The sequence below is a fragment of the Ursus arctos genome, unplaced genomic scaffold, assembly GCF_023065955.2.
Source record: "Ursus arctos isolate Adak ecotype North America unplaced genomic scaffold, UrsArc2.0 scaffold_24, whole genome shotgun sequence".
Classification (NCBI taxonomy): domain Eukaryota; kingdom Metazoa; phylum Chordata; class Mammalia; order Carnivora; family Ursidae; genus Ursus; species Ursus arctos.
Window position 1 is genome coordinate 35,869,717 of NW_026622919.1, and position 22,230 is coordinate 35,891,946.

The 22,230-nt window shown below is 48.2% G+C and overlaps 2 protein-coding genes across 2 annotated transcripts; both read left to right on the forward strand.

The window, feature by feature from the left end:
- Nucleotides 1-1,028: 1,028 nt before the first annotated feature.
- Nucleotides 1,029-8,514, forward strand: CCL5 (C-C motif chemokine ligand 5). The gene is made up of 3 exons (XM_026517588.4): nucleotides 1,029-2,485; nucleotides 3,900-4,011; nucleotides 8,004-8,514. The coding sequence occupies exons 1-3, from the start codon at nucleotides 2,410-2,412 to the stop codon at nucleotides 8,089-8,091; spliced, it is 276 nt and encodes a 91-aa protein (XP_026373373.1). The 5' UTR covers nucleotides 1,029-2,409; the 3' UTR covers nucleotides 8,092-8,514.
- A 1,240-nt stretch (nucleotides 8,515-9,754) lies between these two features.
- Nucleotides 9,755-21,420, forward strand: HEATR9 (HEAT repeat containing 9). The gene is made up of 15 exons (XM_026517590.2): nucleotides 9,755-9,842; nucleotides 10,705-10,754; nucleotides 12,008-12,189; nucleotides 12,445-12,571; nucleotides 12,772-12,828; nucleotides 13,013-13,069; nucleotides 13,746-13,803; nucleotides 14,174-14,304; nucleotides 17,690-17,872; nucleotides 18,275-18,367; nucleotides 18,470-18,589; nucleotides 19,671-19,744; nucleotides 20,228-20,279; nucleotides 20,708-20,794; nucleotides 21,040-21,420. Exons 1-15 carry the CDS (start codon nucleotides 9,755-9,757, stop codon nucleotides 21,418-21,420), a joined length of 1,740 nt encoding a protein of 579 aa, XP_026373375.1.
- The last annotated feature ends 810 nt before the right edge of the window (nucleotides 21,421-22,230 follow it).

Genomic DNA, 22,230 nt, shown 5'->3' on the forward strand with positions numbered 1-22,230 from the left:
CTCACATGGAAAAACTGAACCTCAGCAGAAGTCTCAGGATTTCTCTAGAAACAATGCAGTGTGGTAAAAAGTCTACGAACCCAGACAGGCTTGGGTGCAATGTCAAGTTCTACCACTGTAGGCTATGCGACCTCAGCAAGTCACTTAACCTCCGCCTCAACCAACCCGTCTGCTTAAAAACAAACACTTTTTGTAATAAAGCTCACTAACCCATTTAATAGGGAGTCTGATCTAGACTGCTGAAAAGCCTAAAGTATAGAATGTCCCTAAAGGGACTGCCATTATAATAACGTGATAATAATAGCTAACATTATTAAGTACTTAACATGCGTCAGGCATTGTACTAAGAGCTTTACAGACGGATACATTTATAGGAACTTAATTGTCTCAACAGCTGTGGAAAGGACCATTGTCCTTACCCCTGATTTACAGATGAGGGAACTGAAGCTAGAGAGATTAGGTATCTGGCCAAAGACTGTCTAATAAATGGGAACAACCCCAAAGCCCCTGCTCCTGGCCACCAGGCTACACGGCCTCCCACACGTTTGGTAACTAAGGGGACTGTGTGAGGGGAACAATTAAAACAGGCAGACCATTTTTGTGTGGACGGATGAATGTTTCAAAAGTGCTTGCCATGTGTTTCTTTAAATGAAATGGCCATGGTTTTCAAAATTGCGTTTCAATTGTAAATGGGTGAATGAGTCATGAGGCGGGGAGGAGAGGCTTCCTAGGACAGGCTTAGAACAGCAGCCGGCACCTAGACAGGATGCAGTAACTGTTAACTGCCCGACTGATGTGACTCAGTGGAAAAGGCTTGAGCCTGGTCATCAGAAACACTCTGGTTCAATCCCACTAATCAGCCATGTGACTCTGAGGACCTTCATGACCTCTTCTGTGAAATGAGAATAACCACCCTTCCTCAAAGTCACTGTGAGGAGAAACGAGATAAGGTCTTCCCATTCTAGGTGATTCAGTCACCCTCAGCCCCCAAGTTACGTATGTCACAAGAGCTAGCAATAAAATTTTTTTTTTGGTATAAGATTAAATTTTTTTAAAGTTACATCCTTTTAAAAATGTGTTTGCTCTTGTCACTGTCGATAGACAACTTTCTCTTAGATAATTCAGATGTCAACCTTAGCCCATCCCAGGCCAAACTGTCACTATTCTGAATTATCCAAATAGGAATGGATGAAGAGGGCGCCTGGGTGGCTCAGTCAGTTAAGCGTCGGCCTTCGGCTGAGGTCATGATCCCAGGGTCCTAGGATTGAGTCACATCGGGCTCCCTGCTCTTTAGGGAGTCTGCTTCTCCCTCTCCCCTCTCCCGCACTCGCGCGCACACGCATGCGTGTGCGTGCTCTCTCTCTCTCAAAAATAAATAAATCTTTAAAAAAAAAAAAAGTAGGAATGGATGAAGATTTCCTGAACCCAAGTCTTTGGAATGGAGTAAGTACCTTGTCTCTAATCAAGACCACAGCATGGGTTCAGTTAAAGGATGTCCCCAACCATAAACATTTTCACGGTAGGTAGTACTGAGTGGATGGGGCACTCAGTACTACCAGGGCACCCAGGTTCTGATCCCATCGTTCATTTGCTGTGTGTTCTTAGCAAGTCATTTCTGTTCTCTGGGCCTCAGTTTCCTCCTCTGCAATTGAAGAACATGGAAGGAATGATCCCTAGGGTCCTCTGCAGCTTTCAAATTCTGTAACTTTTGTATCCAAGAAGATGTTAGAAATGAGATGGGATCCCAGCATTTACTGAATTTCTTCATCTGTAAAACGGGAAAAATGAACATAATAATAGTAAATGAGTTGCCCTGTAAAACCTTTAGAATAGTGGCTGGCAGCACAGGGCGGGTGTTCTCGCCTCATTTGGGGGCTCTATGTCAGAGAACCCTCCCTTCCGTGGATGAGAGGGGAAATACGAATCTGTAATGCATGAGCAAGAACTTCGAAAGCAGCCAAATAAACACTCAGTTTATTTCTGGTCCATCCTAACTGCCCCGCTCTGCCCCCAGGGAAGCAGGATCCTGACCTCTGCTGAGCACCCCTGCCCTAGAAGAGGAAGCTGAAGATGCCAGCGGAGGAAGAGGCTTTCCACCACCAGTTCCTATATTAGTCCTTCTGGAGGGCAAAGAGGGAACCGATGAGCTCACTCGGGATCAGAGGCGGTGAGGAGGAGAGAGAGAAAGAGACTCAAATTTCCGGAGGCTATTTCAGTTTTCTTTTCCATTTTGTGTAATTTCACTTATGATATCAAGCAGTACGTGGCTGCTGTTTTGGAAACTCCCCTTGGGGGGGCGCCCCTTCTATTGACCTGACTATAAAGGGCCAGCCTCAGCGGCAGAGGATCCCTGCAGTGGCTCTCACGCAGCCTCCACTGGCTCTCACGCAGCCTCCACTGACAGGTACCATGAAGGTCTCCGCAGCCACCTTTGCGGTCCTCCTCGCCACTGCTGCCTTCTGCGCTCCTGCCTCTGCCTCCCCATGTAAGTCAGGTCCTGACCACCACAGCCTGGGGCCAGACCCTCACCCTGATCCCGACTTTGCCCCCCTTTCAGCTGCAGCATTTATGCTGTCTGAACCCAATGATTTACATTCCTATATTGCTTTACCCAGATGTCCAGCTGTCCCTGAGAGAGCTCTAAGCCACTTCATGGCAGGGAACCTCTCTGCTCAATTTTTCTGTCCTCAGGATCTACACCCAGGCCCTTCAGATGCTGAGTGCAGACCAATGCTGGGGATGTTAGCAGGCAGAGGCAGCCTGAACTGACCTCGAAACACAGCTAACTCATGCCTATCACCAGCAGGGTTTCTAAGAAACTTCTGAGCTTGAGACAGTCATATTCTTCCCATTTCATAGATGGAAAAAGTGGGGCTTGGGAGAGGATTTTAATTTTTTTAATTTTAATTTTTTAAGATATATTTGAAAGAGAGAGAGGGGGAGAGAGTGTGGGGGAGGGTTGGAGAGAGAGGGAAAGAGAAAATCTCCAGCAGACTCCCACTGAGCACGGAGCCTGATGCAGGGCTCAATCCCACCACCCCGAGATCATGACCTGAGCCGAGATCAAGAGTGGGACACTTAACCAACTGAGCCATCCAGGTGCCCCAGGAGAGGATTTTTTAAAAGCCTAGTATGGATCAAGTATTATGCTGACTTCTCTGCGTGTACCATGTCATTTAATGCTTGCCACTACTCTCAGAGTGGCTGAGCTTGACTTACAGACGGGGAAACAGAGGCCCAGAAGAGTTAAGTAACTTGCCTGAGGTCACACAGCTAGGAAGTGGGGAAACTGGTGTTCAAAGCCAGCTCTTTCTGGCTCTTAAACACTCCTACTCTACAGGGAAGTAGCAACTGACACTTTCCAAAGTCATCTTGAATTAACTGACCAACAAAAAGTCGTCCTTCTCTGTTCAGAGCCCTACTTACCACACCTCAGCCAGAGGCTCCCCAGATGTAATACACATCTTCAGGACCCTCTTAGGGGTTGAGGCTGAGCCATGAAGTCTGAGTTTTGGAAGCCTCCCTCCAACCCACCGTAGGTCTCAAAGAAACAAAGCTCTGAATCCACTGAGGATCCCGGGAGGGCAAGAATAAGGGCAAAGGGCCCAAGACGAGCTAGGAGAAAGCCCAGCATATCCGCAGAACCAAAGGCAAAGGGTTATGGTGTAGAGGGAAGGATACAAACAAGGTTCAAGGATTAGATGAAGGATTGCGAAGATCTTCTCAATCCTCTGTTGGAATCCCCCACTCTGCTACTGTGTGTCCACAGTCAAGTGACTTTACCTCTCTAAGCTTCAGTTTCAGCCAAAGGAGGATAACAGTCTATCCAAGATAACATACCCAGCACGATACCCCGTGTGCAACAGCAATGAATATAGGCGTCTCCTTGCTTTCTCCAGATGCCTCGGACACCACACCCTGCTGCTTTGCCTACATCTCCCGCCGACTGCCCTTCACCCACATCCAGGAGTATTTCTACACCAGCAGCAAGTGCTCCATGCCAGCGGTCGTGTGAGTCCCAGTGTGTGGACCTTTGGGGCGGGGCGGGGGGGGGGGGAAGGGACACCTTTTGTCCCAGAGCCAGTCCCCCACAGGAGCCCTCTAAGAGGGTACCCTATCCACTCCTACCCATCTTCCAGCTGCTTAAATAGCCAGAGTTCCTCCCTCTGTAGCTTCAGATACCCCCCACACCCGCTATCACACAGAAGATTAGACAAGGGGTTCTCGGGGCAGTTCTCCCCACTCTGACGGACTGGGTCAGGTCTCTGATCTTTAGGAGTGTAACCTTTACTTTAACATGACCTACAATGCCCCACCATGGAGAAAGATCGACAGTCATTTCTCTTCAGTTAAGAACCCCACATTCCCCCATACCCCACAGCCAACTGAATCCACCTACAACCTCAGAGGATCTAAGAGGGGGGGTCAGAGGTCAGAGCCCTAGTTAAAGTCAGGTGTATTTAAAAGAAAATTATCAATTGGTGAAGAGATAATGACATGAGATTCTCCTTTAAATATGCAAACTATTACATCTGAAAAAATTAAGTCTACCACCTAGAAAGTACCTGTGTATCAAATGTGTTACATGGATTATCCCCAAATTTCATAACACTTACAGGTGTGTGTAATTCTCTCCATGTTTCAGATAATGAATCTGAGACCAAGAGAGTTTGGGTGACTTGCCCAAGGTCGCACAGTAAGTGAGGGATAGAGCCAGTCTTTGGAGCCTCCTCTTTCTATACAGAAAGGTCGACAGTGATAGTTGCTTAAGAAATTTAAGATAATAGACTTAAAGAGTGAAAATGGGGTAATCATGAAGTTTCCTATATAACGGCAAAGTTGTTTGTTTTTTTTTTTTAAGATTTTATTTATATTTGTGAGAGACCGAGAGAGCAGAAGTAGGGAGCGGCAGGCAGAGGGAGAAGCAGGCTCCTCACTGAGCAGGGAGCCTGATGCGGGACTCGATCCCAGAACCCTGGGATCATGACCTGAGCTGAAGGCAGACGTTTAAGTTTTTTTAGTCCAAAAGCTCCTGTGACACTTGAAAAGCTATAGGTATTCAGAATTGCCTTTTGTTCTGGTAAGTCCTTCAAAGTATAGTGGTAATATTTAGCACTACTGATTTGATCTCTGAAAACAAATATTTTTCAAAAGAAAAAAAATCCTTCTTTGAGCACCTGCTACAGGCAGGTAGAGATGAATAAACCACCACCCCTGCCCTCGTGGCACACACAATCTAATACAAGGAAAAGACAGATGCAGAAGGACTAGAGTAACCCTGAGTAAAAAAACATCACAAAAAGAGAGAGGGAGCACATCCAGCCTCAGAGGTGAAGGGAAGTTTGCTGCAAAAGGTGTTTGAGAAAAACCCGGGGGACTGGGTACATGAGACAGCGCGAATGTTGCCAGGACTCTCCTTTGATTGATGCAGCGTCCCTGTGTAGAAAAGCACTGAGGACCTTGAGTGTCAGCACAATGACGCAAAAGCGTTAGAGCGAGGGAGACGAGCTGGCACAGGGAAAGCCTAGAAAGTCAGGTCCAGTTAAGAGGCTGTATGGTTATCCATGTGAGCGGTATTGAGGCTAAACAGGACCTGAAGGGGAAGGGAAGGAGAGAGGGGGTAGGAAACCGTCACAGGTGGAGTCAGCAAGACCCGGCAGGTGAGGTGAGGTCAGGAGCAAGGACGAGAGGGGGTTAAGTGACACCAGACAGCTAGAGAAGTGCGGACCCCCTCACCCCGAAGTCTCAAGGAAGAGCTGTTTAAAGAGGAAGGAGCCAAGGTACCAGCACAAAAACCCTTTGCAATGTCCAGCAGGGAGAGTGAGAAGAGGAGCTGGCAGCTAGGAAACAGCGTTGGGGCTAGAGACAGGACATTCTTTTATAGGAGGAAAGGGTCCCCTGAGAGGACAGCAGTCATCTTTAGCAGAGTCTTGGGGAGCACTGGCTCCAGAGCTAGTCAGCCTTTGTCAGAATCCCAGCTGTGCCAGTTGGCAGTTGCATGAGCTTGGACCTAGCAGTTAACCTCTCTGAGCCTCCATTTCTTCATCTGCAAAGTCGAGTGAAAGAGTACTTCCTTCACTGGGTCAAAGAGAGAACAATGAAATGAAAAATGAAACTGGCATATATTCTGGCATACAGTTGGTGCCTGATAAGTGTTAACTTCTCCTCCTCCTTCTCCAAATGTACTAATATATACTTAGAAGTGACAAACCTTGAGGGAATGCAGTTCATTCACTAGCTCATTCAATAAACACCCACTAAGCCCCTGCACTGTGCCTGACCTAGGCCCAGAGACTTGGGAGAAAAACACAGAAAAGGGCAGCAATTCTGAGAACATCTGCTCTCAAGGAGCAGGCGGAGGGGGTTGCTCCGGAGAAGAGTCAGGAAGAGAGGCAGGAGAGAAGTCAGACAAGTAGGGGGGTCCCCAAAATGGGGGCAGGGAGAGAAACTTAGCCAGGAGGGGTTGTTCCTCAGTCTCACATTCTTTAGGAGGAAATGGAACCCTGAGAAACCCTCACCCCTAGATATTCGTTTCCTGCCCTTTTGACTTCCTGGTCACAGGCTGAGGGGGCCAAGGAGGGAGGATAGCAAGTCTGTAGGGTTTCCTGTCTGACTCGTGGCTGAACAAGGGCAGGGGCTTAGGTCTAGAAGCTCCCTCACCACCCCAAATAAGCAAACAAACACTAGGAGGCAGGAGAGCCCAGAATACTCCATCTGCTCCCTTTCTCTTCTCTGCACACTAGAATGGAAGAAAGAGAGACGGTCAAGTGGCTCTGAGTCTCAGAAAAGGGGAAGCAGCTTCCTTGAGAATAAACACTATCCAGGAGAGAACCTGAAAAGAAACCAAGAAATCCTCATTCTCACCAGACGACCTAGGCCTTCACTTTGTCTGAAAACATCTGGGCTCATACAGGTGCAGGAAAACATCCTAAAGAACCCAAAAGGGGAAAGGTTCAAGTAGACAGGGCTGGCCCAAGAGTAACAAGTTAATCGGCAGCACTGCTCTCTAGGCCCACGGTCTCTCCCATATAGAACCGTCCTCCAGCAAAGAGGTGAGGCAGGCAACTGGATGGAGCCTGTGCGCCACAGGCTTTTAAACCACCAACACATGCTATCAACACCTGTGGAGGTCAGGCCTCTCCCTCCCAGAGGCCTCCACGTTCTGGCGGGGTTAATTGGCAGAAGTGCTCTGACAACAGCTAAACCTCAGTGCCTTTGACCTCTCTGAGCACCGAAGCCCAGTACCAGGACCTTTGGTATCATGTTGCTCTGATCCCTCCTAAAGAAGAATCCCATAACATTCCAATAACAATACATGTGTGGTATTTTCCAAAACTCCACCATACTATCTCATTTAAGTCTCACAACAACAGTGCAAAGTAGGAATTATTTCTATCTATCTTTAAGAGGTAAACAAATAGATTCAGAGGCCTTAAGTGATTTGCCAAGGTGAATCCACTAATGAGTGGTGAAATCAAGACTCAATGTCGTCATTCACGCACACACACAGATGTATTCATTCGTTGAGTGTCTGCCCTGTGCCAGGCATTGTATCATCTAAAACCAAATCGCACCTGTTTTTTTTTTTTTAACCACTTCTTATCTCTCACTTAGTGAACCATGACTCAGTTCCTAGAAAACACCTCTTTTTCTCTGCATCTTGAGCACCCAGCACAGGGTCCGAAACCGAGAAGCACTGAGAAAAGGCTAGTAGTGGTTGACCGGCTCAAACCTGGACTCCTCAGGCTCCATATGCCCTTAGCTCTCCAGGCTGCACGGGTTTGTGTGGGGGTTAAAATGCACACAGATCTGCTTTGGAGCCCTACTACCCAACAGAAGAGGAAATATCCTTTCCTTAAAAGCTACAAACCCAACCTTATGGAGCTCCAAGAATGCCCCACCCCAGTACCATCATCATCATCCCCTTTGTGGCTCAGTCCACCTCATCCCCAAAACTGGCTGTCTGGGTGCTCACCAGGTCTCACCGTCCTCTTGTCCCACAGCTTTGTCACCCGAAAGCACCGCCAGGTGTGTGCCGATCCACAGAAGAAATGGGTGCGGGACCACATCAACTCTTTGGAGATGAGTTAGGATGGAAGGCGTCTTGAACCTGAACTCATGCAGACTTCCCTAGTGCTTCTTGTTTGCGCCCTAAACCAGCTTGGGAGATGCCCCTCAAGCCCCTACTCCCACCCTGTCCTGGGAGGGCACAGATTCCACCAGCCAGCAGCAGCTGTAAAAGCGTCCTCCATCTAAAGCCGCCAAGAGCTCCTAAGGCTCTGCCTCGTACAAGCGAAGTCTCTAGGCTCTGAGCTTCAGGCCCCTCAGCTTTTTGGCCCCGGCTCTGCGATCAGAAAGGAAGTCAGCTTGCCTCTGGAGGCGAAGAAGGGAGGAAGACGGCTCCTTCGGTAAAGTCCTGTGGCCACAGCTCCTCTCTCAGCCCCTCACTGGGGAGGGCTGACTGGCAAATGTGAGAAATCAGCTTTCCATTAAAACTCTCCACGCAGTTACCAAGCTGGCTCCTGGTTTGCTTTCCTCCTCGGGAACCCTCCTTCCTCATAAGCATTAAGCAATGAGCTACATATTGAATTTAACTGTCATGTCTTTTTAGCGTTCTTTAGCAGACTTTTTTGTGTGTCTTCAAGTATTTTATTAGGAGTTCAGATCAAATCTTTGTAGAATGTTCCCTAGTTTGGATTTGCTTGGTTGTTTCCTCATAATTCGATTCAGGTTAAACATTTCTGGCAGGGACACCACATGGGTGATGCTGTTTCTCAGTGCAGCACATCAGGGTACATGTTGGTTTACTGGTGATGTTGAGTCTGATGGCCTGATGGCCCAGGTTTTCTTGCCACATTGAGCTCACTGCTGTGTGCCAGGCACTATGCCAGGCACGGGAGGTTGGCGGGGAGAGTAGAGAGGTGAATGAGCCACAAGCCACAATCTTTAACTTTAGGCAGATTAAACATATGATAAACACATAAAGGGAAGCAACTGTTCAAAAGCACCTGTTGTGGTCCCATTGAGAGTGGGAGTGGGGGGTGGGAGGGGTGGAATGACACCACCGAAGGAGGTGAGGCAGGGTGCCTGGGGGAGAAAAGAGACGTCAGAGATGAGATAACACTTAAATGAAGTCTGGAAGATTGGAGAAAGAGTTTAGCAGGTAGGGAAGGCCTGACAGGTAGCGGGTACAGCATATGCAAAAGTAGGAGGTACGGAAAGCAGCTCCCCACCACACAGAGAAGAGCTCAGTCTCTTGCTGCCAAGGAGGGAGGTGTGTGTCTAAAAGGGGCTTTCCCGCTCCTGCCATTTTCCTGATGACTAATCCTAAGAACCACCCCTGCCCCTCCCATGGGCTGATGTGTGCTTGACAGTTCACCAAATGCTTTGACTTTCTTTCCCATGCATGCCTCACCACAGCCCCTCTGGCTCCCACACAGGCATGACTTTCCCACTTTTAAGATGAGGAAACTGAAGCTCCCAAAAGTAAAGTGACTAGCTCAAGGCCACAGGCCAGGAGACGCCATGGGTGGGGGCTGAGGGGGCGGGGCTCAAGAATGGAACTGGAGTCTTCCATTTACCTAGGAGATCTGGTTGCTCAACACTCAGAAGCTTCTACCCGCAGAAGTCCCAGCTCCTTACCAGTTCCCCTTGTGCCAGAGAGGACAGGTTTCCCCCAACTGTGCCCCCACGCTCCCAAAAGCCCTTATTGCCCTGCCTGGGTTCCCTCTGGCCCCACCAGGAGAAGAGGAGGATGGCCTATGAAAAATCAGCTGATATCTTTGACATCTCCAGGTCGATGTTCAAGTACCCATGGCTGGAATACCCAGAAAGGACCAAAGGTGAGGCTAGAATAGACAGGAACAGAGTCAGAGGTGGGGCCTGAAAAGAAAAGCTCCCTGGCTCCCTCTCCCAAGACAGGGGTCTGGTGAGTTCAGCAAATCCACAGGAAGGGTCAGGGCAGGCCACCAGACACTTGGTGGCTCTCCACAGCCTTCAAGGTAAGTCTCCAGGACCCTCAAAGATGGGACATCTTTCTCCCCATCTTCCACTCCCACATCTGCACCCTGCTCTCTACCCAATTCCCCACCTCCCAGTCTTTGAAAGAAGTTGTTCCCTGTGCCTAATGCTCTTCCCCTTTATCTATCTGGCTAACCCCTACGTGGATTAAAGACTGAGATTCTGGGAAACATTTCCTGATCCTCCCAGCCAGGTTAGGGGCCTCATTGGACCACCTGTGCCTGTATCTTCACATTTGTCTCCCTTTGTTAATCACTAGTAAACAATTCTGTCTCATCAGCTAGAGCCATGGTTCTCAAAGTGTGGTCCCAGGACAAACAGCATCAGTATCTTGTTAGAAAAGCAAATCCCCAGCCCCACCCCAGATCTACTGAATCCCTACTCAGGATGAGTGCCAGAAATTGGTTTTAAGAAGCTCTCCAGGTGATCCTACAACACACTCACATCTAAGAACCACTGAACAAGACCACTAGTTTTCACCATCAGCTGCACATTAGAATCCTCTGGGGAGCTTTCTGAAAGGCCTAGGCCCTATCCCCAGAGAATCAGTTTCAATTAGTCTGATGCAGGGCTAAGGCAGGTTAAAAGTTCCCCCAAATAATTCTAACATGCAGCATTTATTAAATGCTGAATAAATGAATGCCGGGAGAATGGATGATTCTTAGCCCACCATTTGTACCACAGAACTCAGAAAAGTCATGGCTCCTGTCCACCTGCCCTTGTCCTGCTACCAGGTAAGACCCCTAACTTTTGCCCCCAGGGGGCTTTGTTGAGGTGGGAGCAGACTGCCCCTTCCTTTAAGGCCAGGTCAAAGAACCCTCACACTCATCCCCGGGGCTGCCGCTAATTCTGTGTGACCTTGGACAAGTCACTTCCCCTCCCTGAGCCTCAGGAGCGTCCTCTGTCACTGGCCAACCCCTGTCCCGCTCCATTGTGGTTGCTATGAGATACTATCTGTAAGGCCCAAGCTATGCGGGCAGTGCTTAATAAGGAGTTATTTTTCTTCATTAACACAGGGATCCTCATAGAGTTGCCAGATAGAATACTGGATGCCCAACTAAATTTGAATTTCAGATAAATAATTTTTTGTATAATTAAGTCCCAAATATGGTATCCAATACCTAAAATCTAAATTTACCTGGATGGCCTGTTTTTTATTTGCTTGGTTTTCACTAAATCTGACAACCCAACTCATTGTGAGTCAACGCTCCACTTTCTGAAACCATGGCCATCACCTGACAACTTTTACTATGATCTTTTCAATCTCCACATTGAAAACCACTGGCTGAAGCCCTGCCTTGTTGCTCAGAGAACTGACTCTGACAAAGGCTGGAGAAGAGATAGGAGTGAATTCTAGCCAAATCTGCAGAGAAAGTCCCCTGACCCACCAACGCCCCTCCACTACAATCAGAGCTGCAGTTTCATGACCGTTTAAGACAGAGATTGTTTAAGAAAATCCTGCTTTTCCAACTAAACTGTTGAGTCCCATGAAGGCAGGGATGATAACTGCCTCCCCAGCACGTAGCACAGTGCTTGGCACTTAGCGGGTGCTCGGTGAGTATCTGCTGCATGCCTGAATGAAGGAAGGGGCAGTAGCCTGTCTCTTCCCCTCTTCACTCCACATATCCCTCACCCCTTGCCTTTTCATCTCCTTGCCCAGATGGCCTTTTCAAAGTGCTTTGAGATCCTCAAATAACCAAACGGTGTACTCAGATTGGTTTACAGATCAACAAGGGCTTCACAATCTTTACCTCATTTGTTCTTCACAACAAGGGGTACAGAAAGGACAAGCTCCATTCTGCAGATGAGAAGACTGAGATCTTGGTGGGTGAAGTCACTTGTGCAAGTCACACAATGGGTAGGAGGTCTGAGTCTAGCTGAGATGAGGGACTAAAGGGCGTCCCTCTCAACTAGTTCCCTCTTATCCTGGTCCTTTTCCTGGCTAAGGAATATTCCCCGCCACTGTTGTGCCATTCACACCTCCCAGATGCCAAAGGAAGAGTTTCCCCCAAGTCCAGAGTGCTGGAGGCAGCACCCAAGCAAGCCAGATTCAGTGCCTTACTGCTACTTCAAGAAGCCTGAGATCTACACACACTGGCACACTCTGTATGATCAGCGACAAGAACGGGAGGCCCTGAAAATGTTGCGGAAAATGAGAGATCCCCCTAGGTGTGCTCTGCCCCTCCCTATTCTCCACACCCTTCATACCTTCTAGGAAAGAGAGGGAGGAGAAGGAAGAAGTGGGATGGGGGTGGGGCAAATCCAGCTAACAGATCCGAGAGAGGAGCCTGGGCTAGGAGGAGGGGCATCTGTCTTCCTCTGGTCCCATCTCTGAGCTGGCTGAGGACCAAGTGCAGAGGAAAGTTCGTGAAGTGTGAGGGAGGGAACAAGGGGACCAAGGCTGCTGTGCAATTTCTCACACAGGCAATTCAAAGAGAGCACGCCCATCCAAAAATTCCATCTCCCTATCAGCAAGTTGACTGTAAAATCTCAGATGGAACCCAAGCCCTCAGACCCTACTGGGAACCCCCTGAAGTGGCAAAGATTAAAGGTCAGGGACCACGGCAGGAGGGAGAATGGGGAGACTCCCTTTCAGTGGGTGCCCTTACCTTGGGCTCACATTATCCTTCAGCCCTCAGTCCCTGCCTACAAAACGGAGGGAGGAAAGGAAAAGGGGTTGGATGAGCTCCTCTCCATTTGAAGTCCTACAACTATATCCCTTTCTCTCCACCGGCTCCCTTGAATGGGCAGGAACTCACAGAAAGCCTGGAATCTCCCAGAGAGCATGAGCAGTTGTATGCAGCACAGGTGAGAGGTGGCAAAGGTGGTGGAGCATGGCCACAGGTAGGAGTTGGCTGAGCTGGGGAGTAGAAAGCTGCATGGGGGAGGGGGAGTGGTATTCCAAGACAAAACTCCAGCTGTGCCCAGAGGATGTAACTCATGGGGGTGGTGTCCGAGCTCTCTTCCCTTTCTTCCACCCCTATTCCTGCAGGCTCTGGGGTGCCTGGGCATCAGTGACAAGTTTGTCATAGAGGCACTACAGCAGGTGGTGAGTCTGGGGCTGCATGGAACTCACGAGAGGAGGATACAGGGTCTGAGATATGTCGAGCATGGGCACAGGGGCACAGACAAAGCTCGCCAGGGTGCAAGGATGCTGGGCTGGATGCAGTGAGGAGAGAGTTGCCAGTGTGCGGCATGCCCCATCTCACGCCCTTGGCGTCCTTGAAGGGCAGCTTGATGGGGCTGGGGGAATCTGAGGTCCTCTCTGTCTAACAGAAAAGACCCTCAACTGAAAAGCAGAAAAGAACTGGGACTGAGTTCATTTTCCACCTTAACCGAATCAATGCCACGTGCTTAAATGCCAATTTATAATAGGGAATATGCGTTCGTATCTATAGTCTCATTTAAATCTTACGAATTGGGAACAGGCAGTAGTATCTGCATTTTTCTAATGATAAAATGGAAGCTCTGAGAGTGAGCCAAGTGACTGGCCCGAGGCCACAGGGCTGCTAGATACCAGATAGGGATCTGAACAAAAGTCTTACTCCTAAGTTGTGTTCCTTCCCTTGCACCATCTGCCCGTACTCTGTGTTTAAGCGTAGACAGGTCACTCTCTAGGCCTCGGTTTCCTCACTTGTAAATGAAAAGTTAAGCTGAGATGATTCTTAACACTCTGACATTCCATCATCTTATGACATATCTCCACCACCTGCCTCTTAAATCAGGCCCAAACTGGTCCAGAGAAAGTGAAGTATGAGGCCTGTCGAAGCCTGGCCATACTGGGTGAGTACGTCCCCTCCCTGGGAGGGGAGTGGGGGAAAGTGAGAAAGGAAGCAGTACAGCCCCTTTCCCCTTTGGGTAAGGACACCCACTTCTACCTAGCATTTGGCAGGATCTGGGAGCTAGCCTAGGTACTGTGGGCAGAGAGAGGAAAGTGGGGTGAAAAGGAGAAGAGATCGGGAGAGAGGGGGCGGGCCCCTGGAACTGCAGCCATGCTCAGCCAGCTGCATTAGCGTCCTGGGAGGATGGGCAACACCTCGGGACCCAGTACTTAGAACTTCTGTCTTGAGGGCACAGTGGAGTCAAATGGATCCTGGCAGAGAGGAACAGTTCCTGAGGCTCTGCCCTGACCTGAGGACCTTCCCTTGTCCAGGTTGCCTGAATAAGCACGTGATCCAGGTTCTCATCACACAGTTGAAGGGGCAAAATGAGGGGCGAAGGATGGATTCTCTGACAGGGCTACGAGTGGCTCTCAACTCCTGGGCTGCTGTCCCCAAAGACAAGGTGATTGGGAGGAGAGTCAGTAACTGGGGCAGGTAGGACAAGGTAATTGATGGTGCTGGCTGGGGTTGTTAACCTAGCTCCTAGCCTTGATGGTAGAAGACACTGTCCTTGTAAAGTTCCCTGTGGAACAGCTTCCCTGAATAGAAGCACTGGCATGGCCACTTAGGAGTCAAAAACCCCTGAAAAGCTGGCTTTCAGAGCCGCAGTTTGTTCATTTCCAAAACGGAGGTAGTCACACTCACCATGATGAGCACTGAGTAATGTACAGAACTGATAAATCACTAAATAGAAACTAACAGAACACTGTACGCTAACTATACTAACACAACAATGTATGTTAACTATATTTCAATAAAAATTCATTAATGGAGTAAACAAATAAGATAGACAGTAATTATAGCACTGTTGAGAAGATTAAATGAGATAATGTATGTAAAGCACCTCGTTCAATGCCTATGCTTTTTAAATGGTAACCATTATCATCCCTAAAATAACCTACTAAAGAAAAAACCTCTCTCAAGAAGGGAAAGGGATCAAGAGAGTCTGCAACACTACTCAAATTTTTTCCCTTTTAGGGCCCTCTTACTTTGACCCCATCACTGCTCTGTGTGAAACAGAGTCATCATTCATCCATTTACTCAACAAATATATACTAAATAGCTATCACATGCCTGGCACTGTCCCAGACCCTTAAGATACATCAGTGAACCAAACAGACTAAGATCCCCTGCTCTTGTGGAGCTTACCTTCTAGTTGGGGAGAATACAATTATAGTAAACTTGATTATATAGTATGTTAGAGGTGACAAGTGCAGAGGAAAAATTAGGTAACATGGTAAGGATGATCAAGGAATGCCAAGTGGGGATGGGACTAGACTGCAGTTTTAAACACAGAAGGGAGGCAAGGCTTCATTTAGAAGGTGTCATTTGAGCAAAGATATGAAGAAGGTGAAGGTGTTAGCCTTGCAGAGATCTGAGCGGAGGCCTTCCCGGCAGAAGGGCCAATCAGTGCAAAGGCTCTAAGGTAGGAGCGTGGTTGGCATGGTCCAGGGACAGCAAGGAGGCCAGTGTGGCTGCAGTGGAGTGGAAATAGAGAAAGTAGCAGAAAATGGAGGTAGGTCAAAGTAGTTAACAGGAAATTCAATTATACTAGATCCAGATCAACTAGATCTACTAGACTAGGTCATACTAACTGCATCATTGCTTTCTGGACAACTTCAAGTACTTGGACTTTTACTCTATATGAAGTAAGGAACAAAGCAATGACATAACCTAACTTACATTTCAAAAGGTTCACTCTGCTGTACAGAAAAGATGGGAGGTGGGGGTGGAGCATCAGGTGGAAGCAGAAAGACCAATTAAGGGCTACTGAAGCAATCCTGGTGAGATATAATGGTGGCACGGAGCACAGTAGTTGTAGTGGGATTAGTAAAACTCTTGACAGGTTGAATGTGAGCTACAAAAGGCAGTGAGGAAACAAGGATGAAGCCAACTAAGATGGAGAAAGCTACAAGTAGAACAGGTTTGGAGGTAATATCAGAAGTACAGGTTTGGACAAGTGATGTTTGAGACGTCTACTGGACCTCGAAGGGAGACAGCAGGTAAAGCTGCTGTACAATTTTGAGTTTCGAAGTCTGAACCATATAGACAGCATTTAATGTCATTCAATTAAATGATAGCACTAAGAACCAAGTATGAAGTCTTGGTTCATTCCAATATTAAGAGCTCAGGGAGAAGAAGAAGAACCAGTGAATAATGACAGCTGGCCATTAGGTAGGAAGACAACCCAACAGTGTGGTATTCTGAAAATCAAGTGAAGAACATACATCAAAGAAAGGAAACAAATCAACGACATCAAATAATATAAGGACTGAGAACTGATACACAGATTAACAATGTAGGAATCCTTGATTATCTCAAGAACAATTTTGGTGGGGTCACAGTGGTGTAGGTCTGACAGAAGGAGTTTAAGAGTGAACGGGAGGAAAGAAATTAGAGATGGCAAAGCAGACAACTTTCCAAGTTTTGCTGGCAAGGGCTGTAGCTGGCACCAGGAGTGGATTTTAGAATAAAGAAAAATAATAGCATGTTTCCATGGTCCAGTAGTTAGAAAAATGATAACTATGGAGAGAGAAGAAAGTTGTTATTAGGTGAGAAGGGATGAGCTCTAACACGAGTGGAAAGACTGACTTTAGACATATGGTCAGAGTCTGTAGTAATAAGTGGAGGGAAGAACATATGGGTGCAGGTGTTGGACAGAAATGATGGTAGGTGCCTCTGGAACTTCTTTTCCGGTTGTTTATATTTGCTCAGTAAAGTAGGAAGCAAGGGCATCAGCTAAGAGTTAAGAATGGAGGAATGGAGGTTCCAGAGGACAGGGTGTGAATCAGGAGGGCAGGAAAAAGAACTGCCCAGGGAAAAACAGTATGGTTACTAGATAGCACTAAGGGTCTACACAAGGTTTGTGCTCACACATTTAAAGCAAGATCAGTCTGGGGTGCGTGGGTGGCTCAGTCATTAAGCATCTGCCTTTGGCTCAGGTCATGATTCCAGTGTTCTGGGATCGAGCCCCGCATCGGGCTCCCTGCTCAGCAGGAAGCCTGCTTCTCCCTCTCCCACTCCCCCTGCTTGTGTTCCCTCTCTCGCTGCCTCTCTCTCTGTCAAATAAATACATAAAATCTTTTTAAAAAATAAATAAAAATAAAAAATATAGCAAGATCAGTCATCACGACTGTGTGCTTTTCTCCAGGAAATGCAGGCACAGAATGAGTGCACAGCTGACTACAATGAGGCAAGAGGAGGTAAAGGAGTTCAGTGAGGCAAGCAAGTGACTATAGTAGGACCATGGAGTTTAAGCTGGGTAGAGAGCGAAGAAAATGAGGAGCAATGAAAAGGTGCTCAGTGGACTGTTAATCCATATGGAGTCCAACAATTATTGGCATCGGGAGGTGCTGGAAAGATAGGAGGTGATGGTCAGAGAGTGGGGTCCATGAAATGGAGGTCACGGAGAAGTTACAGTGATGGATAATGATAAAAACCTCTCTGTGAAAATTAATGGCTGACACAGAATGGAGGACAAGGACAAGATTATTGGAGAACAGGAATAGGATAAAATAACATATTTTTTAAATGTCAGGAATTAGAAGTGTTAAAGAGAGTGACATTCATCCATCCACAAGATAAAGTCATACAGAAATGAGGAGTTAAGACCTAGGAGCAAGTAGAGGACAGCAAAAATAAGAGCAAGTGGGTAAAATAATCTGAGGACATGAGATTTATTCTGGGGAGGAGGCACAATGCTCTGGAAGTAGCAGTGAATTGCCCTCTTAACAAAGCCTGGCTGAAGACATAGGCCCCCTGCCCATTTCACTTCTTGTCTCCCTCAGAGGACTCAAGTCGGGGATGAAGAGAAGTTGGTACCTGTGCTGCAGAAGCTGATAAATAAGTCATCAAACGAAGCAGCTGTGGAGGCAGCCCTGTGCTTGGGTTTCCTGAGGCCCTGCAGCAACACGGCCCAAGAGTTCTTGCTGCAGTGCCTGAGCCAAGGGTCCAAAACCCAGCAGATGAAGGTGTGAGGGGCAGGAGGCTAGGCTCCCTGGGGAGCACTGGGGAACCAGAGGCTGGTGCTGACTTCGGTACTGTCGGGGCCGTCATACTCAACCAGAGAAGAGAAGCTTCAGTGGGGACCACCGCGGAGCCTTCTGTGTGTCTGTGAATATGCATGTGCATGAGTATGGGGTCACATAGACCTAAGTGTACATGTGTCTGTATATATTTGATTTGTATGAGTGTTCATTTATAAATGTGCACCTATGTGCACACATGAACTTATGTTCTCACTCAAAAGGTGAAGAGGCAGGAGAATGGACCCGATCTGTTCCCCAGTTTTAGGCTCAGCCCTCAAGCCTACCTGAAAATCCAGATGCCTCTTGGCCCTGTACACCCCACCCTACCCTGCCTGCCTCCCACAGGCACTCAGGATGCTGGTCAAGATGATGCATGTACACACACCCACAGTCACCAGGGCCATCCTAGACCAGCTGTGCTATTCTAGTGTCCTGGAGGTAAGCTCTCAGACTGCCTAGGACCCTTCCTTCTCCAGCATAGCACAAGGGTGAGGGATAAGGAAGAGTCTATCCTTCATACCTTCCCACCTCTGCTCTCAGCACCGCTTTGAAGCCACCCAGATGCTCAAGACCATTGGGCTGGAAAAGATCCAGGCACAAGGGCTGGAGGGATTCACATTTGACCTGCTCTGGAGGAAGACATATAATGAACCTTTCCTTGTAAGTGAGACCAAAGGTCCCAAGCCCAGGGAGCCCAAACCCGCCTCCTCTCCCTTCTCTGAAGACCTCCTCTAGCTTGGCTCCCACCACACTGCCCATAAAGTATCATATTCACTCTAAGACACTAATGCACTCCCTGTTCCCCTGTTCCCCTAATGCAGCCCACGTTTTCAAGCCACCTTGCCTTTGGTCAGGCAGTTCTCTTAGCGAAAAATGCCGAGTCATCCCTCGTCCCTCTGCAAGGTGCAAAACTGCCTCATGTTATTATTCACTCCTCCCTCCTTCTTTCTGTCACAGTGATTGCTCCTGCAAGGCCAGTCCAAACACCTCCTATTGGAACCTTTCCCAAATCACCTCCAACAGAATGAACCCTGCCTTCCTCCGTGCTCCTTTGCTTTCATCTTTTTGTAGCTTATTACAAAACCAGCCACAGCACTTCTAAAGACATTTTTCTAAAATGTAAATCAGATTGTCTCACCTCTGCATAAAACTTTTCAGTAGCTCCCCAATGCCCTCAGGAAGGCTTTACATTGTCCTTCACCACCCAAGGCCTGCTTCCTTCTCTAGCTGCATCTCTCCCCACTCCTGCTCAGGGCCACACACCAGCTATGCTTAAAATGACCGTGTCCTCATTTATACCTGTTATCCCAGTGTAATTCCTCAGTGCCCCACTTTGAAGAGTCTCAGTGTGGTCACCTAGCTAAACTGAAATATTTTCTGTTCCCTAAGCCTCTAAGCTTTTGTACATGCCCTCCACTCATGCCCCACCCCACCCCCAGCCCTCTACTGGTTAACTGCCATTCACCCTTCAGGCTTCAGCTGAGGCATCACTTCTTCCAGCAAATCTTGCCGGTACCCGAACTGAGGAGACCCTCCTATGTTCACCCTATAGTTAGTTCAGTCGTAACACTTACAACAGTCGGGTGACTGCCTACTCACTTGTCTGCTTCCCCTACCAGACCAAGAGTTCAAGGCAAGGACCCTATGTAGCACAAGGTCAACATTCAGTAAAGGTTTGTGAGCACTTCAAGGTACACTCCGTATTCCTTTCCTCTGTTGTCCCTCCTTAATCCTTCTTCAGGCTATGAGGCAGGCTGTGGCTGAAATTGTGGAAGACCTCAAGATGAAGCCTACGATGATGAACTTGGTGGAGGCGTGAGTGGCTCAGGCTGGGAGCTGCCAGAGCCAAATCCTAGGCTGTGGGAAAGGGGCACAGAGTCGGAGAGAGCTGAGACTCAGATCCCAGGTCTTACTTCTCACTTGCCCATGCCCCTGGCCAAGTCACTCTTTGACCCCCAGGATTTTCTTTATCTGTAAAAGGGGGCTGATAATACCAACTCAGGGTTGCTATAAAATGTAAGAGCCCAAATTAAGATGAGGACGTGAAAGGGATCTGTAAAAGGTAGAGTTCTGGACAGACGTGTGTCCTAATTGTCATTCAGTGCCTTCTGGCAAATTGCAGTACCTGCCTTTCCCTACCTAGCCCCTTTCCTGACCCAAGTAACAAGAGGGAGCAACTGATGAAATTAGCATCTCTCATTGGCCTTATGCCCGACTCACTCTGGGCTGCAAGAACAACCAACCAGCCTTCCTCCCCTACCCTCTAATTGGATAACACACTTACTCCCTTCTACATAGGCAACTGATGAACTCAAATGTCACTGCACGCCAGGAAGCAGTCATCTCTTTGGTAAGGCCAGCTCTGCTTCTCTCTTGATGGCAGGGGGATTAGGCAACCGAGCACAATTACTCAGGGGCAGAAAAGGCTATAAAGTTTGGGGAGGTTTGCTGGCTTATTTTAGAATTCCAGCCCTACCAGGAATTCAGGGGTAACCTCTTTTTCAGGATTGGAGGCACCTACCTCCAACAGGAGATGGGTATGAGAGTCGTTGTTTAGATACTGCAGGAATTGTCTTGACTCTTCCTGGTGAACAGTATGCGCTGGAACCCAATGCAGTGGCCCCAAAAGGGAAAGAAAGGGATACCTCAGCGGGGGAGCCATAACGCCCCCTCTCTGCAGGCCACAGAGTCGTCAGAGGGGGACTAGAATGGAAAAGAGCACAGATGGGGCATCTTCCTAGGCTGGCTACTTAGTCACTCTCATTCTGCCTCTGCCAGGGCGTCCTGGGGATCCGCAGCCCACAGGTGTTCCACTTGCTCCTGGATATGCTAGACACAGAAAAGAGCCAGGCTGTGAAGAACAGCGTGAGGCATTCCCGCTCCCCTCTTCCACTTCTCTATCCCTCCTCTAAGCCTCTCCCACCCATCCTCACCACTTGCTCTTTGTCAGGAGGGAGGAAAGGGGAAATGAGCCTCAGACACTGTCCCTTGACTTCATTCCTTGGGGCCACTGTGGCCTGTGGCCAGAGCACCCCTCTCGCCGAGGCACCCCCTCCGCTCCCAGGCTTAGCCTGAAGTGAGCCAGCCATAGGACCTTTGTTTCAATGCAGCTACAAGAAACATTAACTGTCTTGGCCTCAATTGATCCCTGGATCCAAAACAAGCTGAAGAACAAGGTTCTCTTTGTGTGTGAAGCACTTAAGACTAATGAGGAGGAAGGGCCTACAAGGTTCCGGAAAGAGCCTGAGAACCCAGAAGAGTTAACTATTCAAGACTTTCAACTTGCACAGCTGAACCCCTTGTTTATTGCAAAGTCCACAGCCACATCAGACCAACAGAAAAACCTGAGTGCCCAGAGAGGCTCTGCCTTTTACCTGCCCTCTGCCTTCCCACCCTGTTTCTCTAAACCAAAACACAAAGCACCAGCCACAGGGCCCTGGGTGCCAAGGATCAGGAAGCAGCTCCAGATCCTAGCTAAAACCTCCCAATAGGTCAGTTCTTCGGGCCAAGTCCCCACTCTCTCCCTGAGGTTGCTTCTCAGGCTCCCCTGAGAAAACAATCTATACCTATCTTCCATGAATAAATGTCACTCTACCTATAACTGCCGGTCCCTTTGTCAGAGGCTGCATGGAAACTCAGGTCTCCTCACTCCTGGCTGAGTGTTAATTCACTCAGCCACATGTCCTTTTCACAAAGGGAAAGAGCCAGAGCTGCTCCAGTGGCCAACCTGCCTCCCTAAATCAAGCCCTTGTTTATGCCCAGAATTTGAGGAGCCTTTGCCTTTGAGTGGGCTGCAGAAGGAAAAGTAGGAGAAAATCCTGAAAAGCTTGGCTCTTGGACCATTTCATCTTACTAACTTGTCGCACTAACTTGTCGCCCCTCACCACCACTTCCCAGTGGTCAGGAGGTAACGAGGCTATACTCAAGACCAACCATCTCTACGGTCTCTTCGCCACCTGCTTTCTGCCTTCCTCGGGGCCATGCCCTGTGACAGGCCCTATTTACTCTCTAAAACTGCTTCAGTTTCTCCCTTGTTTGTTCTAAAAGCTTGTTTCCCTTTACCAGTAGGACCTGCACCAATCCCAACAGTCTACATCCTCCATCAAAAAAAAAAAAAAAAAAAAAAAAAACAGACTTTGTGGAGTCAGAAAACTCTGAAGTCTAAATCCTAGGGTCCATCACTTTCTTCAACTCTGACTTTGGACAAGTTCCGTAATCTCTGTTTCCTCACCTAAAATAAAATGAGAATGATGCACACTACTTCAGAGAGCTCCTCTGAGGAGTGAACAATAATATAAATC